Genomic DNA, 18136 nt, shown 5'->3' with positions numbered 1-18136 from the left:
GGTGGGATTATCCTAACTCTGTCTAGCCCCTGTATTCTGTGTTTTGGATTCTCAAGACCCAATCTCACCAAATTTAGCTGCTCCATGATGAAATTATGGACAACTAATTGCTGTAATAGCTCTGTCTTCCAGATCTCTGCTGGATCTACACGGCCATGCTACTTGGGGCCAGAGGGGAGCACCCTGTCGACCGTAGTGCCTGCACATTGACTCTCACTTTGATTCTTGCCTGGAAGGAGCAAGGTGCCTCTCCAAAAAGGAAACCTGAGGCAGAGAGCAGGACTGGCTTGCACCTGTGCTCCTGCTCCTCCAGGCCATACAGACACAGCTCGAGCCATTCGGCTCTTTGAATTCAAACACGGATTTCAAAGACAGTAAAATTAGTGCCATGCATTAATGCACAACATGGGTGTAGCAGAACTTTTCTACCTTACAGGAACTGGGAAGATGACACGTTCACATTTTGGAGGCACTCGGGCAATACACCACGGGAGCCACACCAAACACGCAGCCAAAAAGATGAAACATCCTTGGTGGTGCAGATGGGGCAGAAAGACGGAGGCAGTTACGGACCATGGGCTCTCAGGACAGACATGCACTGCCCTAAATCCTGAAAGCTTTATGTACACCAGCTGAGCACGTAGCTCAGGGCAAGGTGCTTGCAGCTCTGCAGCGCAGGAGCGCGGCGGGGCAGGAGCCAGTGAAACAGGCTGGGTGCCAGCTGAGTCCCCCAGCGCCAGGGGAATTCTCAGCTGGGAAAACCTGGCTGCCTTCCAGCCTTGTTCCTCCGCAGATATATATATATATCTGCATGTATGTATAGCAGAACATTTAAGGGAATAATTATCTTCCATATGTCTTCTAGTTTGACTAAGATTTTTATTTCATATCTGGGCTAGGACAGAATAAACCTGCAGCTGCCTGATCTGTGATTACCCTCAGCTTTCACATAAACCAGACTTTTAAGCCATCACGTGGACAAAAACCTCTATGTCTGTCTTCTCAGAAAAAAATGCAGCCTAAATATTTCAACAGCTTAATGGCTGGAGTACCTGTACCTGAGAAGAAATACAGACAGGTGCTCCAAAGATCTGCAATAACAGAAAATATCTTTTTGCACCTAGCACAGAAGCAGGTGGCTGAAGGTATCCCCTTCTAAAAGCAGAGGAGGGAATAGCTAAGTGGATTTCAAGATAAAATTAAATGTTCATTTCTTCCTCTCTGGAAAACAAAACAAAACAAAACAAAGCCAACCCATTTTACTAGTTACCAGGTGTTTCTAATTTAATTCATTTCATTAACTTCTTATAACTTGTTCAGCCAGCTCTGCAGACAATTGATTTTTATTCCTACATGCTTCAGTGACTTTCTACATTAGATTTTTCCATTTACTACACGGTTCTACAAATCTCTTCAAAATAATATTCTGTTTTGTTTCTGTCTTTTCAGAGTTTAGATCGTCTTTTCAATCAAGCTTATCATTTATTTAGCATATTCTTCTACAAGGTAAATATAATATACATTACATAACATCAAATATTTACATGTATTGTTGCTGCTTCCAGAGGGTTGATTTCAAAGTTCTCATCATTGTGCTGCTGCTAGTGAAAATTGCTGACAAGACAGAAAAATAGCATGACTACAATACTGTAACTATTTGATAGATATGAGACATGTGAAACAACAGTATCTGGAAAGTATTTTGTAATAATACAGCAGCTTCTAACGTTCACGTTAACTCAGGATATTATGTGAGGGAACTGAAAGTTGTTAATCACATTGTTTACACCCTTAATTATAGAGGCAGAGTTCACACTGACACCTGCTGTTAAGACTGCCTAACTTTTCTCATTTTAAGACCATTTTCAGTCTCATTACTGATTTAACTCTTGGGGCTGACTTTTTCTGAGATCAGTGTCATCTTGAGATTTAATTCAACGGAAAAAAAAAAAGAGAGCGAGAATCAGTGTTTCAGATAAAATGTTTTTGTGATTTTCAAGAATGATGTAGGAGGTTAACAGCTCGCTTACTTTGTATGGGCTCTCTTTCAATTACTTCATTAAAAAGAAAATCACTTATCTACATCCTTTGAAACAAGAACTCAAGATCTGGCAGAATTACACTTGTTGAAGTTCCTGAGAAAGGAATCCATAGCTGGCCAAGCTATGAGCACCAGAAAAATCAGGCAATACTCGCTGATGTAAGTGGAAGGGTATTACAATTTTGTAGCTATCATCTGTGAAGATTCCACTCGCATTTTCCTCTGACAAATTGCCAGGAGTGAAAAAAGAAAGCTGTGGAAGGCAAACACGCACTAAGTGAGATGATGTGGACAGGTGTGATTGCAGTGGGGTGTATGAAACTGAAGAAGAAAAGACAAGCTTGGTAAGGCATGCAATGCCAGAGAGCACTGAAAAAAACAAATATATACAAGAAAAAAAAAACAGGAGATACTGGGGAGGCAGATAAGGTACAAAGGGCTTTTAAAAGCTGAAGTATCTAAACCAGGACTCCAAATCCTTGGAAATTCTCAAATAGCGAAGAGGCAAACTGCTGTAATTTTCCATTCCTTTCTGTTCGTTTCCATAAAAATGATAATTCATTTTTGTGAAAACGATATGATGATGAATAATATGTGATAATGAATGATGATTATTTTTGTTGTTTATCTGGTAATAAAATAATGAGGAAATTCTGTGCCAATGACCAAGAGCCCAAGAAGATAGATAGCTCTCACGAAATATCAGCATGCAGTTTTTCTAACTTTTCCAGAGAAAAGTCAGCATCAGGTTTCTGTGCGGCTGACTGCATAACTAGAAACTCTGTCCAGATATATGCTATTACAAAATCATTTGTTCCTCTCACAAAAGTCATATTGCCTGATTCATGTTACATAGGGATACATTAAAGCAATTAACTCTAAAACAACTTTTGTAAAAGAAATATGTTTTAAATTACTGACATCCCTAAAAAATGTTATTGTGGAGTGCTCATCTGCTAAGATCTGTACATGAAATTGTTGTTTGTGTTTTTAATTATGATGATTTTACGCTTTATTCTCTCCTCATTGCTTCTCAGACAATTTGCAATCAGGAAGCTTGGATTTTAACCCTGAGTTTGCCACTGTTTTTCCGTGTGGCTTTTGAAAATTCACTAAACCCATCTGCCTCTGCCGTCTGCAGTGTCTATAAAATAGATGCGAGCTTATCTGATTTACTAGCAACTTATAGAGCTTTCCACATATACATTGGCAACTACATTTTGGTCCAGGTCAGCAGCTGCTGGATGCAGCAAAGACTGCAATTAGCATCAGTAAAGGGCAATCCTCAGTATCTGTCTTTGATGTAACACAGCTTGGCATTAGTGCTTTCCTACTCCTGTACTGACAACTTGCACAGCCCCAAAGTTTTATGGTCATCTGCCACCTAACTAACACTTCATTAAGTAGAACACCTGCAGTGATTTTAACCACATCCCAAGGTAATTTACCCACTAATGATCTGCACCAGACCCGCAGTTATAATCTGATTGGAAGTGGCCTTGTTGCCTCAGTCCTACTGTTTTTTAAGAACAGATGAATGATAGAAAATAGATGAATAATTGATTTATTTTCCGTATTTAAATAAGCAAGTGTATTAAAAATATTTGCTATGATGCTGATGGATGTATTTTTGGGATGGTATATTCTTCAAATACTGATACATATTATATTTATAGGGAATCATTTATTCAAATAGCTGTCGTCCTGATGTTAATAAGAACTCTGTTACAGGTTTTGTTTAGTTTAAGGTGCCAGAAAAGGATCCAAAAGCTTAATGTGAAGTTGGACTCAGAAACAAATAAAAAGATATGTGATTATAATGTGCATTTCAACAAAATAGTTCAAACAAAAGTGGGGGAAAGCGTATGACAGTAGAAATACTGCAGATGTAAACAAGAACATCCAAATAACAGTATTTGATTAAATATATATATATATTTATATATATAAGGTCCAGTGTTAGTAGCTTGGTTGTGGCCATGAGTCCAGCAATGCCTCTGGGTACAGAACTGCTGGCAGCATTCACCTAGTCTTTGGATGCCCTCATGGAGCAATGGGTGATATTAAGAATCAGAATCATTAATGTTGGAAAAGGCCTCCAAGATCACCTGGTCCAACCACCAACATTACCCACTAAACCACGTCCTTAAGCACCACATCCAAATACCATCCAGGTATTCTGCTGAGCATCTTAGTATCTCTAGTTTCATTTTTTTCTGTCTTTTTACCTTTTGGCTCTTCATTTGACTCTATTATTATTTGTTGTCCTAAATAGTAATTTAGTTTCTTCCTGGATCATTTTTCTGTAGCTTGCCTCTTGCCATTGAAATCATCTCCTTTGTCTAAATAGTTGAAGCTTTCCTAAGTCATTTCTCATATGGAAGTTATTTTATACCTCTGGTATAGAATCATCATTGCTGCCCTTCCTGAACTTTCTCCAGATTCCTGTATTGTTTGAGATGGTAGGGAAGGACAAGGCCAGAATCATACAACACATGATAGATATGGTGAAACCAGATTTACACAATGGCAGAGTGACATTCTCTCTTTTATTCTTCGCTCTTCTCCAGATGACTTCTAACCTTTGATTTGCTCTTTCAATCACTATTGAGCGTCGAGTGATGTTTCTGTGTGACTATCTATCATAACTCTCAACTCTCACTCTAGTCAGCTCAGAGCTCATGTAAGTGAAATTAGGATTTCTTCCCCTTATGTACATCACCACACCATTATCTACACTGAATTTCACCTGTCATTTTACTGCTCAGTCACTGTGTTTTACTACCCTGAATAAATTAATATCATCAGGCTTGATTACCTCATTGCTAACATGCTTTCCAGTCTTTTATGAGCATGTTGAACAGTAAAGGTCCTAATACAGATCTTATGGAACCTCATTGGTCATTGCGTTCTGTTGTGAAAACTGACCATTTATTCCTGTCTCCCACCATTTAACCATATAGGAGTCTTCCCTTTCATGATGTGGCCCTAAGTTTTCTTATAAGCCTCCAGTAAGACACTTCCCATATTTTTTTGAAAAACCAAGTAAGCTGTGTCAACCACGCAGTTGTCAACATAACTGTGATATGACTTCACTTCACAAAAGCCAACATGGCTTTTCTCAAAAAGATCATTTTATCAAGATACTCAGTAATTCTATTTTTATATCTCCTGCCAATCTGCACGGTTTAGATGCCATGCTTAAAAGCTTTGTAGCTTCCCAGGTCTTTTTTCAAAACATTTTTTTTTTTTTTAATTTAGATTTTCAACTTTCCTTGGTCCCTAGGTACCAAGGCAACTTTGTGTGAGAAGAGTCATTGTAATGCCTGAGGAATCCTTCAAAAATTTTATACTTGAACTCCATTAGAACTTTTTTGTGAACACAGCTTAGTCCTGCTGCTGCTTTTCTGTTGCTTGTTTTCTCTATTTGCTCCACATGTTGTCTTCTGCTGTCATCTCCTCTTCACATACCTCCTCTGAGGAGTCTTTCACAAAGAAGACTTCAGCTTCAGAGCCTCCCCAGTATCCTGTGAGACACAAATCTTCAGCTGTGCTGCTCTGCACATCCTCCGGGGCTCTTCCTAACCAGCTGCTCCATGAAACAGCAACTTGGGGTGGTCTCTGTGGTATGGTCTTATGTAGTGTTTGCCCAATTGCCCAATAGGTAACTGGGCAGGCCCACGATTATCCTATTTCCTGCTTTGCCTGCTTCTTCAATTGCCTCAGAATACTGAAATCAATATTATTATCCTTGCTGGGCAATCATATACAGCCAATGAAATGTTTACTTATTTATTTGAGATTGAAATTTCAGTCCATGTGGATTCATAAGTTTGCTTGCTGAAGTGATACATTTCTTATAGTAAATAGATTATGATTAAAAATGTGTGTGTGTATATATATATATATATCACAGCACCAAGAAGGCCCACTTCATCTTTCATCCTCCTTATCATATTGTTCTATTGTTACAGTCTTCCATGGATTATCTTTCTTCTGTCAAGCTTCTTGTATGTATACACGGTCACTTCTTTCATGGAGGGCTAGACTCACTTCCCTCATCCTGGATCCTAAATTCCAAGCTCTTGTATCTGCCATGCTTTCTTTTTGACTGGCAGTCTGTCTCCACTTCCTTTTTGACTGGTTTATCCCCTCTGACCGATGTATCAGAAATCCCATACCATTATCTGTACAAGAAGTTTCATTTCAAACCACATCTTCTTCTGCACCTTCTGGCCTTCTCACCACGTTTTAGTTTAAAAGCTCACTCATGATATTCCTGACTTTAACTGCCAGAAGCCTTCTTCCCTTACAAAACCCCATGCAGAGGCCTACCCCTCTCGCATGGCCTCCCTGTACTGAGGCAGCGTTCCTGAGGCTGAACTTGACTCCCTGATTTCTGCAGTTTTAATATCTGGCTGAGGAGATGATGTTTGTGTTCGTCACCAACAGTGTTTTGTTCTACTGTCTAAACAACATCTGGATACAAAACAAGAGTTTAATAATGTGTCCAAATGCAAGCCTTCTGAAAAAAATACACCACACATCCTGCACGTGGAGTGAGCAATTTTCCAAACATCGTCGTTATAGTTCAAAAATGATGTGAAGTGTAATTTCTGTGAACTGAAACCCTCATTTCATAAAATGCTTTGCAAGAGAGGTCTGTATATGTGGAAGGCAGAATAAAGTCCTGAGACTGTACTGTTTCTCTCAGTGTCTGAAATATTTATGTGTCAGAAACATGTTTATTGTTGCATACAGATGAAATCAAACTCATTGTAGACACAAAGACAAAGTTGTTTAGTAACCGGGCATTCTTGATGACAAAATGGCTACAGGACTGCATTAGAACAGCTGTGGCTTGGTCATTACTTTTAAAAACGACTACATATTCAAGGAGCCTCTGCATATCAAGAGAAGAGCAGGGAAGTTCATGTTTTTGGAGGTTTTCTGATTTTACATTCTCTCAAAAACTTGTGAAAGGGGATCTTTAATAAAGTCAAGAACCAACAGACTGGTATGTTTCTGAATTACACAAAATGGATGAATTCTGTAATTATCAGATTAAAGTCCCGATAAATTAGGAATATGAATGAAGTTGCAGGATATTGAATGAAAATATGCAGAAATCCATGCAAACATTATGAAAGAAATAGACAAGTGCAGTATGGACAGCAGCCCTCTAACAGAGCAGTCTCAGAGACAATTCAACATATAACACAAAAACCAAAGGAACAGAGAAAAAAACATGCCCAAGAACTAATCACCAACACTAAAAACATCAAAAAGCAATACAGTGCAGAGAAGACAAGCAAAATGTGAGATCATGTAAAATAGTTCGTGGTATATTATGAAGAAAATAAGATGATGGAGGGGCCTTCCCTCTCACATTTGTGGCAGAAGAAATTATCAAGCCAAAACTTCTAGGCAAGGAAAAAGAAAAAAGGAGAGGAAAGAGAAGAGCAGAAAGGAGGAGAGAACAAAAGGCAATATAAAATAGAAAACATAAACCTCAGCCTATCATAAAATATCAAGACAAGGCAGCATACAAACAGGAAATTAAATGCCGAATACATAGTAAGGCATCAATGAACCTAGTACATTATGAAGACTCCCGTATTGTTACTTGATCATAGAAAGCAAAATTACAACCACAAAAAGATTTGAATTACACAAGGCATAAACATAAACCCACAAAGATTATGAAATTAAAATAAATAAATAAACAAATAGATCCACACACAAAGAAAAAAAAAAAAACAGAGAAAACTTAGAGGCTGGAATTTTGGGTGGTACAGACAACACAGAAACTAATGTCACTGAAAGAAATCACAAAACTAATTACAGTAAATTTCTGACAAATGATTTTAAACAGATTCAAAAGCAAAACAGATCCAAACCCCCTTGCTATCTAGAGCAGATAATGCAGTCTGGCATTCCCACAGCAGAGCTGCTGAAAGATTAGGAGGTTGTATTTGAAGAACTGGAACGTCTTCCAGGCACGTTACACCCACAAACAGGAAAAAAACAGCTCAGTCAGTGGAGTACCTGCACCACAAGGTATGTATTACATAAATAGTAGACAAATGGAAGCAACAAATGCAACAGAAATGGTACAGCTACTTACAGAGCCTCCAACTGATCAATGTCCTAGTAAAAAATGAACATCTAGGAAAGCTGCTCAAGTAAATTGTGATATCCTTGTTCAGTTTCTACGATGGAATGAGCCTTAAAAAACCAATGTAGGACCCAACATTGATAACACTTTTGTAGGGATTCATAGCTGTCAATTAGAACTCCAACACTGATAAGGAACCTAATTTTTAATGTTTAGACAAGTGGTTTGATTTAGTGCCCAGCTGACAACAGGTGAAAGTCACATAAACATGACATATCTAAGTTCAGCTGTGTATATTAAAAAGAAGCTGCTAGACTCAGTGTACTTACTGTATTAGTGGTCTCAGTCTGAAAATACATGAAAATTTCACATGAAATACACCTCTGCTGCCTCAGTACTAGAGTATAGCACATCTCAGTATTCTAAAGTATTTTCTCTTAAACTATTGAACTGTACATGTAACTTTAGGGCTGACAATGAGAATTTCATGGATGTTATTCAAGTGGCTAACAGTATTTTAATTTACCTTTTCAATCTTTTTTTTTCCTTTTTCTTTTTCTTTTTTTTCTTTTTTTTTTTTTTTTGTAATGGGTGTAAACATTAGATTTTACAGAGTATTAATTTGTTATCAAATTATTATTTTCCACTGGAATAGCGCTTTTAGAAGCAAACTGGCAGGGCTGGAAACCCAAGTCTTTTATCCAAACAATAGCAAACCAAGGCACCCTTTCTTTCATGAATGAACAAAGCATCCCAGCAAAGCTGAAAACATTATTGTTTCTTTGGAAATCAATATATTAACACTGGAAAACTGTTTCTTTAGTGAAACTCTTTACACCAAATGTATACTGCAGTTCTTGCAGTGTATAATTTCCATGATTAAATACATGCCAAATATACACCAGGTCTATTCTAGCTCATGTTATTATATTAATACGAGAGAAGGCTGCTGCTTTTATTGGCATTTCCACATTACTGCAGGTTCTAGTTCAGGTTATGCCTGATAAGCATAAAATTGCTCTTCCTGGTGCAGCTTATTTCATTTTGGTAACACGTATAAGTATATCCTAACTGCATTTGTTGCCTTGTGTCCACACTAGGCAAATGTGCTGGTATAGCTATCAAAACGCTCCTCTGTGGAGGTCTGGATGTATTGAGTATGTAGGGTATCGTGATGGCCTTCATTTCTGTCACCTTCGTCTGAGCACAGAAATACTTTGGTTTATTAGTGATTCCATCTCTGAAATCATGTTATGAATCTTGTGATATTTTTTCTCGTTTTTTTCCTCCTTTCTTTCTTTCTTGTTCCCCAAAATCAAACCATATTCATTAGAAGTACATTTCTAATTCACAATCATTCAGACATACAAGGGTAAAACATGAGAATTCAAAATGTTGAAAGCAAATAAAAGGAACTCCAAAGCTGTTTTACTTAAATAAATACCCTGATTTTCAACAAATTGTGGAAGGATTTGCCATCCTGGAGTACTACATACCTACAACTAAATCAGGGAAAGCGCTGTGTTGCTCCAGCTTGGAAAATATGGACAGAGATTTGTTATGTAACTCAGTTCCGTAAAAGGAACAAAAATCTTCATTGAAAATATTCTTTTTTGTTGTTTTGGTTTTTTTTTTGGAACTCATAAAAAGTGTAAATTTAATTGAAATTTTCCTGGAGAGAGTGGTGGACTCATTCTAACTTAAAATTCATGCTGGAGTGAAAACTTATCACTGGTGAGTACTGTAGTTTAATACAGTAATAATTTTCTGTCTTCTTTAAATAATTTTCTGTCTTCTTTAAAAAAAATGCTTGAAACATAATCTGACAAATAGAAGTAATACATTCAAATCGACCAAACCCAAACTGAAGTTGGGCAGCATGCAAATTTTAGTCCAAAAAGTTCAAGTATGGCAAAGCTATAAGCAATTGGAAATAGTATCTCACAACTGTAAGGATCTGACTACTGTAACAGTAAACAGCACCCTAATTTGTAAGTAGGATTACTGAGATGGTTTGCCAGGTTTCATGAGTTCGCCTTAAAATTTAGGAGTAAATTTAATAGGAAAAACTAGAATTCCACTTGTTCTGCGGCCCTGTGTCAACCTCAATCTCTCTGTAGCTATATCCTTCATCTGTAGACAAAAAGCAAGCATGACTTTTAATTTTGCATATTTTAAGGGCTGACACCATAGCTGCTTTTCTTCCCATAAATCAGTGATACCAGATAAAATTCACAAAGGAAAGAGTTAAAGGCCAGCCATCTGACTAGCACTCTCCCTGTATTACATTACAGATTCCCTCTGGGGAACAGACCCGTGTTTCCTTTTCATGGAAAGCAGAGCATGACTAATGGTCTGCTAGGCTCTCACCTGAGAAGGCAGAGGGTTGTAATACCATGGCACACCCAAAACCTGAAAAGTTCTCTGTGTAGCACCTTCAGAACAACGCAAGACACACTGAAGAGAAACTGTAGTAGGTTATTTTATAATTCACAAACTATAACAAATTTTAAATATGTTGAAATATCATAATTTCTGCAAATACAGACAACAGATTCACTCAACAAGAAGAGCAACAGCTTTAGCTATGCATTAAGTGCCTTTCTTCCAGGAGCTGCAAAGTGCAGGTGAAAAATATGTCTATTATATAGACAAAGAAGGGTAGTCACAGAGGTTAAACAGCTTCAATAATATGAAAGTGGTTGTAAAGTTAAATACAATATTTTGGACATATGATTTACTGTTGTATTTCCTTATTAACAAGGAGTTACTTTCATGTGCTATTCAACTCCTATTCCATTCTCTTCATTGAAAAGCGTTATTTTTGCCTCCTGGTACCACAGGCTCCTTGGAGGTCTGAAGCAAAATCTGATGTCTTTTCAACTTTTATACAGAGCTAGTTTTGTAGAGAATGAGAGTAATGCAGCAGCAGCATTAGAACACTGATACACATCGACAAATATCACCTAATTTGGAACAGACACACAGACTTCTGCAGTACAGAATTAACACGATTGTATGTTCTACTGCTGAACGCTGAAAGAAATGCTGGGAACAATAATACTGAAAAGCCAAAATAGGAACTAAAGCTGCTTTTTGCGTTCGACTTGAAAAACTATATACTTCTTACTTTGCTGTATACATCAGTTCAAAACTGAAACAGAACTCAATATTCACAGTTCTTAATCCTAACTCGGAGACCTCACCAGAAATACAGATAATCCTATGGCAGAATCAGAACAGAATAAGGACTAGTAGTTAGAATAATGAGCCTGTGCAATGATTTAAGATACAGATTCAGTTGGGTCTCTTTGTTTCAGAGTCCGGTCCCTAGGGTCCAAGTGAAATCTTGTGAGCAGATGTCATTTTATCTCATGGAATTGAAGGTTGTAGTTTGCTGCTGAGAGACAAGTGTGGCAACTTTCAGCACAGAACTAGCCTGTAGCCACCAGAGGCCACTGCTGTTCTTCGCCTTTTCTCTGTGTGGAGCTGTGCTCTTACCAAGCAGCCAGCTCTAAGGAGCCCCAGGCAAGGGTCACAGCAGTTTCAGTCCTCCTTTCCCATATTTATGCACCAATGCTGCACTTCTGCAGAGAAAATTAAACACGGTACTTTTTTTTTTTTTTTTTTTTACTGGCTGATAGAAGAAGAAATTATCTAAATATGCTTACCCAACCTTAGCCTTCAGGAAGAAATGAGACCTTGCATTCCAAAAACCTGATTCCATTCCCTTATGTGATTAAATTTGGTAGCTAAGGGCAAGTTTTTAGATTTAATTAGATACATACATGAAAAGCATTTAACTCAGCACCAATGAAAAAAAAAAAATACAAACAGCTCCACACGTTTCCAAACAGAAGATGATACATGAGTTATAAGGGATATATGAGATAAAAGGTGTTATCAATATCCAACGATGAGAAAACCATTATGTAACGTTTAGCTGGTATAATTTACAGGTATCAGTGCCTAGCCTGCACTATAGTTTTGATCAGTGAACTGCAGCACCCATTTAATGCTATTTCTGAAGCATACAGAAAGTGACATAAAAGAAGTAAGTAATGAAGACAGGGTCATCAAATTTGACCGATTAAGTAGCTCTGCGTAATACTAAATGCATTTTAGGAGAGGCTACTGAAACACTATAGTTTGAAATAAAGTGGCCATATGGGGTAGGGGGAGGAAAAGAGAGATATGATGGAAAACAACGAGAAGAATTTGGGCATCTTAATAGCTGAGCAACTAAATAGGAGCCACATGGCTCAGGGGAAAAGTGAGTTTTGGGTCGACCTTTGGGTAAAAGATTGAGTAGTATTAAAATAAATAGGAATTTCAGCTCTGCGACACTGCGCATGCGCCACCTCCCCTCAGCACCTCACCCCCCCTCCCACACAGACACACACAGACACACACAGAGCACTCAGCGCGCATGCGCCGCGCTCCCCGCGCAGCGCCGGCTGCCTTCCCTTCCCTCCCCGCCCCGCACCACCCTCCGCCAACGGCCGCGTCGCGCGCGTGCGTGCGTGTGTGCGTGCGCGCCGGGGGGGGAGGGGGGAGGGAGGAGGAGGAGGAGGAGGGGGCAGCCATGCCGAGGGGGCGGCCTCCCGGGCCCGGCGGGGAGAGCGGCAAGGCCGGCAGCGAGGCAGGTAAACGGCGCGGCCGGGGCCCCGGCGGGGAAGGGAGGAAGGAAGGGAGGGAGCTCCAGGGGGTGCGAATATAGTCCCCGGATATGGGGGGGAGGGAGCGGGGGGGAGGGAGCAGGGCCCGGCCCTGAGGAGCGGCGGCGGCGCTGGGCACCGCGCGGGGCAGCGGCGGGGAGGGACCAGGCGCTGAGGGAAGGGCTGAGGGGGCAAGGACCCGGGGAAGGCGACCCGGGGAAGGAAGGACCGAGGGAAGGGCTGAGGGAAGGAGCGAGGGCCCGGCCGGCGGCCTCGCCTGCCCCTTCCCCCACCCCCCCGAGTTCCCTCACGGAACGAGGCGGCTGAAACTTCCCCGCTTTCTTTCCTACTTATTTATTTACTTATTTTCATTATTATTATCCCACCCGCGGTTTTAAAAATGCTGTTCGTGAGTAGGGAAAGAGCGCCTGCCCGCTCGCGGGGAGCTCCCGGTTCGTCCCGCACCGCCTTTTTTTTGTTGTTGCTCTTGTGCCTCGCGTTTTGTTTTGTTTTTATTTTGTCGCTGTGAGGCTCTGAGAAATACTCCCGGGCAGGATTGCTTGTGGTGGCTTGGGGGTTTTGACAGCGGTTTTCTGACGGTTTTGTGGGTCTTTTGTGTAGTTCGGCCCTGCTGATGTTACTGGGGATCCATTAACAGACCCCGAGCAAGGCCCATAAACTGCAAAAGTGATCACAGATACAAAACCCCCTTCAGTGATTTTCTGCACAACCACGTAGGCCTATTTTTTCAGATAGGAAGGGGAGAGATTTCATAAAACATAAATACCATGGTTATTTCAGTCACAAAAAGCCGGCTAATTAATACTTGCAGCATACACTTTAAATGTCTGGCTTTCTGAGTGCTCACAGATGAGCTCTGGCTCTTCAAGAGGAATGTGTAGGTGAGCCTTCTGTCTGGAGTACTTTTTGTGGAATTAAAATGTGCTAGCAGGCAAAAATAAAATGCTGCACTGTTACATGACTGATGTTTTTTAAAACATTTCCTCCTGTATGGAAAGCCAAATGGGCCACAGGTTCCTGTCAGAAGCTATTATTTTTGTTCCTTGGAGCAGTTGATGTTAGCTTTTTAATGCCAAATATAAAGAAGGACCCAAAGAGCTTTGGCTTCTACAAGTTTTGGAAGTTGAGATTTCTTTACGTTCATTTCGACTAGATTGTCTACTTAATTCTGTAGTAATTCTTGCAAGGTTATACATGTATGGTGTGCTTGTAAGCCCTGTAACGATGGCATGGGGCTATGAATGGGAAAAGACTGAGACAAGCTGTCCAAGAACAAGAGCCTGGTGGCTGTATTCATTCTGCTTGTAGTCGGACCTTGATCTTAGACCCTTCCTATATAGAAAATGTACGGCTGAAAGAGATTACTGTCAGCTGATTACTAGTTCAATTGTATTTTGTAATTTCCATATTTTTTTTTTAAAAAAAAAGAAACTTTCTAATTTATTAATGAAATTGCTTTATGGGGTAATTTGCCAAGAGCAGTTTAGAATTACAGGGTCTAGGGCTGCTGCAGGGATTCAGAGGCTTGTGCGGCCCGCAGTTGTGAGGACTCTGCCCCGCACAGGCAAATATTGTGGGTGCTGGAGCCTCTGGCCCTAGAGATCTCAGAAGTCTGAGACAACAGCAAAATTAGTGCTGTCAAGCATCGTGTTTTTTTTTTTTTTTTCCTACATTTCTGTGTGGCTGAATAGAAGTCATGAATGAAGAAGCTCTAGCAGAACAAGGCAGCTCGGATCTCGAGAAGCTGTGCTCCCAGGACATTTGGCTCTTTGTCCCATTCAGGTGCATGCTGACAGACCTGGAAAACTGGTTGTGAATCCTACAGGCTTTGAGTTCGGGGGGGGGGGAGGAATTCAGTTGGAAAACAACTGTTCACAAAAAGAGATTGCATATCTTTTGCTTAGCAGACTGTACATGTCTAGGCTTTGTTCCCTGACAGTGTTCCCCCCCCCCCCCCAAATTCTTATAGCCCTGGTATGCTCATCTCTTCCATGGAGAAGTGTTGCTCTCGGTGGTTAGACAGTGTGTATATTTATGGCAATACAGCTCTGTTTGGAAGGAAATGAAGGTGAATCCGTAATGCTTTGTTGTGCAGCTTCCTCAGACTTCTTTGACTACCACATGTGTCAAACACCAGGCATGTTCTTTGTTCTATGAAAACAAAATGTTAGGTACAAATCTGAACTTTAGGCAGAATTTGTCAAAACAATATCTTGACCTCAGTGGCTGCTATTCTAAAACAACTTTTTTTTTTTGAATTGGTAATGCTTTCCTAAAAATGATTTTTTATTATTGTTCTTAGTTTTTATTTTTAACTTGATCAAACTTTTCGAACTGACCTCTCCTTTGAGGTGAGTGGACATGAAATATGATTCCCAGGAAGCTTCATGAGCTAATCTGCTGTGATTTGGGATTTTGCCACTCCTTGATTCCTACTCCGGCTGCTTAGTGGTTGTATGGCAAATCCTAATACAGAGGTACAGCAAGACATTGGCTTTTGTCCTGAAAATTTCAGGATGAGACCTTGAGTCTATGTGAAGCAAGAATAATACGTTAGAAAAAATGGTGCTCTTCCATGGAGATCTTTTTGAAGAAAGAACAAGCAGCACTTCGCATGTAATGGGTGTTAGCACACTAGTAACACCTCCGTACAGGTTCTGGTGACAGCCTCTAACCTGAGAAGAAAGTTATGAGACAATTACTCACGTGTGCCCTCAGAGTTTCCAGTGTGGCTGCGGTGTAACTCCCATTACAGTGTTTGGACTGTCTGATTTTTAGGTTGTGAATTTTCAGCAAGCTGCAATATAAGCAGGATGTACTCAAACAACTTTTAAGCCTGGAGTGTATGTATGTCCTGTATTTAAATGCAAAGACTACTTTTACACGGGTTTGAACTGCATATTTTGTGCCTTCACACAGCATAAATTTTAACAAAATTCACAGATGAAGGGTGTTAAATACACAAAGTTAAGAACCATAAAGAAAGCAGCGTAGCTTTAAGTCTGCCTATGCAGAGCTGGCTGTATTTTTTTTACTACCTGTCAGTTCTCTAGCTTGAGTTAGGGTGTGAATATAATGAATTAGGGAGAAGGCGGTCTTGTGGCTTTACTTCCCAATGTTGTATGATTGAAGTGAAATGCAACTTGAACATGCCAGTTAATATCAATCCAGAGAAGACTTACGTTGATTACTTTAGTAGTTGTGCACTAGGGTTTTATGTGTTGACCTCTGACTGACAAGTAAAAGACTAGGTGAGTGATGTTGTGCAGGCAAGAATGAGGGGTCTGTGGTATCACCTCTGTGATGTGGGCTAAATCTTTTAAGTATGATAGATAAAGGTAATTCCTTGTTAAAACATACAGGGGGGCCACCTGCTCAAATGTTTGCTGTAGAAAAGGGAATCTTTAGGCTTTAATAGTGATAATTTTGTTCTGTCATCTCAGTGTTACACAGCAACAACCAGATGTAAGTTTATGTGTGAGGGCTACGCTGGGTTCCTGCTGGAAGAAGAGAGCTTTAGATTACATTGGTGTTCTTTAATTCCACAGTCGTTCCTCAGTAGGCTTAAAATAAATCAGTACCTCTTCCCCAGTAATCTAAGCAGTTAAATAACCGGTGTTTAAGTTCTGGCTGTGTGATAACTTCAGTCCTTGTTCTGTCCTTCTCAAACTTTTCTGCCAATCGCAGGTCCTCATTATTTTGTTTCCTATTGTGGTCACACTCATACCTTTATACCTCATTCATTCCTAAGTATTGTTTCCAAATACATTTAGATTTCTGTTTGAGACATCTCATGTCACCTTCTTTTTGAGTTTTTCTTCTGTAAGTGGGCAGTGTTCCCCGTCAGAGATAGGGAAGATCATCTAGCAAATTTTTTAGTTCATTCTTAAATTTTTATGAGCGATATAGTACCTAGACGTTGGTGAGGGTCAAGGTCCAAATAATGCAAAAGCAAACATCTGAAAAGCGGTAGCTTGGTGTTAAATGTGCAGCTGTCAAAAAGTGTAATTCCTGTTTCAGAATATTAAGCAATAAATGTAGCAATATTTTACCTGAATGTCTCATGCAGCTATTAGATTTGGTTAAGGAAATGCCAATTTTCAATTATCTGTAGATTAGGGTGATGTGGGGGGTGGGTTACATTGTGAGTTCATCCTAGCCACCCAAAACTCACTCATTTCCCTCACTTCACTGCGGAATAGAATTGGAAGAACAAAAGTGAGAAAAACCTGTGGCTTGAGATAAAGATAGCTCAATAAATCAAGGAAAAATTTAGGAGGAAAAAAAAGGCTGTGCAAAGGCAATCATTCATTGCACCCCACGAGCAGACTGATGCTCAGCTCCCTTGGAGGGACTGCCCTGAGCGTCTGTTGCTGGGCGTGATGTCGGATGGCAGGGAGCATCCCTTTGGTTAATTCCCAGCAGCTGTCCCCTCTCCTCTTGCCCACCCCAGCCTGCTCACTGTTGGGGCAGGGTGAGAAGCGAGCGGCCCTCACGCTGTAGAAGCAGCAGCCAGCACTGATGGAAGCACTGACATGTTATCAGCACTGGTTTGTCACCAGTCTAAAATAAAACCCGGCACTGTACAAGCTGCTATGAAGAAAATTAACTCCAGCCCAGCCAGACCCAGTCCAATCTACTCTGCTTCTAACCAAAGAGGATGGATCCCGTCAGGCTTCTCTGCTGCCCGCTGGGCGTCAGTGTGGCCGTGCAACTGCAGGATTCACCTGTGGTCCAGAAAGGAGCACAGCTGCTTGTGTGTTGGCAAATGCTGCCGCTTGGTGTCTGGACATCCATCTCCCAGTGTGCTTCTGGAAGCTCGGTGTCTTTGCTGGTGCTACTTGAAATTTGAGATTGAGAATTGACCAAAAAATAGCAAAAACTACTTTTTTTAATATTAGCAAATCTTAATTCATCTCTGTGTTTTGGTCTGACGCATGGACTGGGAGTTGAGTCTTCCCCCTTGCTCCTCCCGTCAGAAGTTACGAGGAGTGAGTGTACTGTTTTTTGTTTTAAAAAAGTGCTGAGTTAGGTTTAAAGAAATCTGATTCTGTTGTGGTTACAGAACTAAGTGTTTAATGATTCATACATTGCTATTCATCATCATGACTTTTAGCATAGTGTGAGGAGACAATTTTGCCATCCCCGTTTTGTTCTCTCGTTCTACTGCTTTTTAATACTCAAAAATAGTGTATAGATTTCGATAGGCTTGGGTCCTTGTGTCCCTAGGCTTGTCAGCTGCCGTGTAGATTCAGTGGCAGGTTTTTGTAGGTGAATTCGGTGAGCATGAGTCGTGTT

At 40.2% G+C, this 18136-nt stretch overlaps 1 protein-coding gene and 1 long non-coding RNA gene across 7 annotated transcripts in view; one reads left to right on the top strand and one right to left on the bottom strand.

Moving 5' to 3' along the window:
• Positions 1-9739: 9739 nt before the first annotated feature.
• On the bottom strand, positions 9740-12439 carry LOC308190119. Its single transcript, XR_013946919.1, has 3 exons — positions 11831-12439; positions 11661-11746; positions 9740-11559 (listed from the first exon to the last, which is right to left on the bottom strand). It is a non-coding gene; the product is annotated as an uncharacterized lncRNA (long non-coding RNA).
• Positions 12440-12573: 134 nt separating this feature from the next.
• Positions 12574-18136, top strand: part of ZNF236 (zinc finger protein 236) — a 74443-nt gene continuing 68880 nt past the window's right edge. For 4 of the 6 annotated variants that reach the window (XM_080581089.1, XM_080581086.1, XM_080581087.1 and 1 more), the window contains exon 1: positions 12574-12805. In XM_080581089.1, the coding sequence (XP_080437215.1) occupies positions 12589-12805 (217 nt within the window). In that variant the 5' untranslated portion in view covers positions 12574-12588. The remainder of the gene's footprint in view (positions 12806-18136) is intronic. The other 2 variants (XM_080581090.1, XM_080581088.1) reach the window with 2 other exon arrangements.

The sequence above is a fragment of the Anser brachyrhynchus genome (genome assembly GCF_964034855.1).
Source record: "Anser brachyrhynchus genome assembly, chromosome: 2".
In the NCBI taxonomy this organism is placed as follows: Eukaryota; Metazoa; Chordata; class Aves; order Anseriformes; family Anatidae; genus Anser; species Anser brachyrhynchus.
The sequence above is the reverse complement of the archived record's forward strand: the minus strand, read 5'-3'. Positions and strand labels throughout refer to the sequence as shown.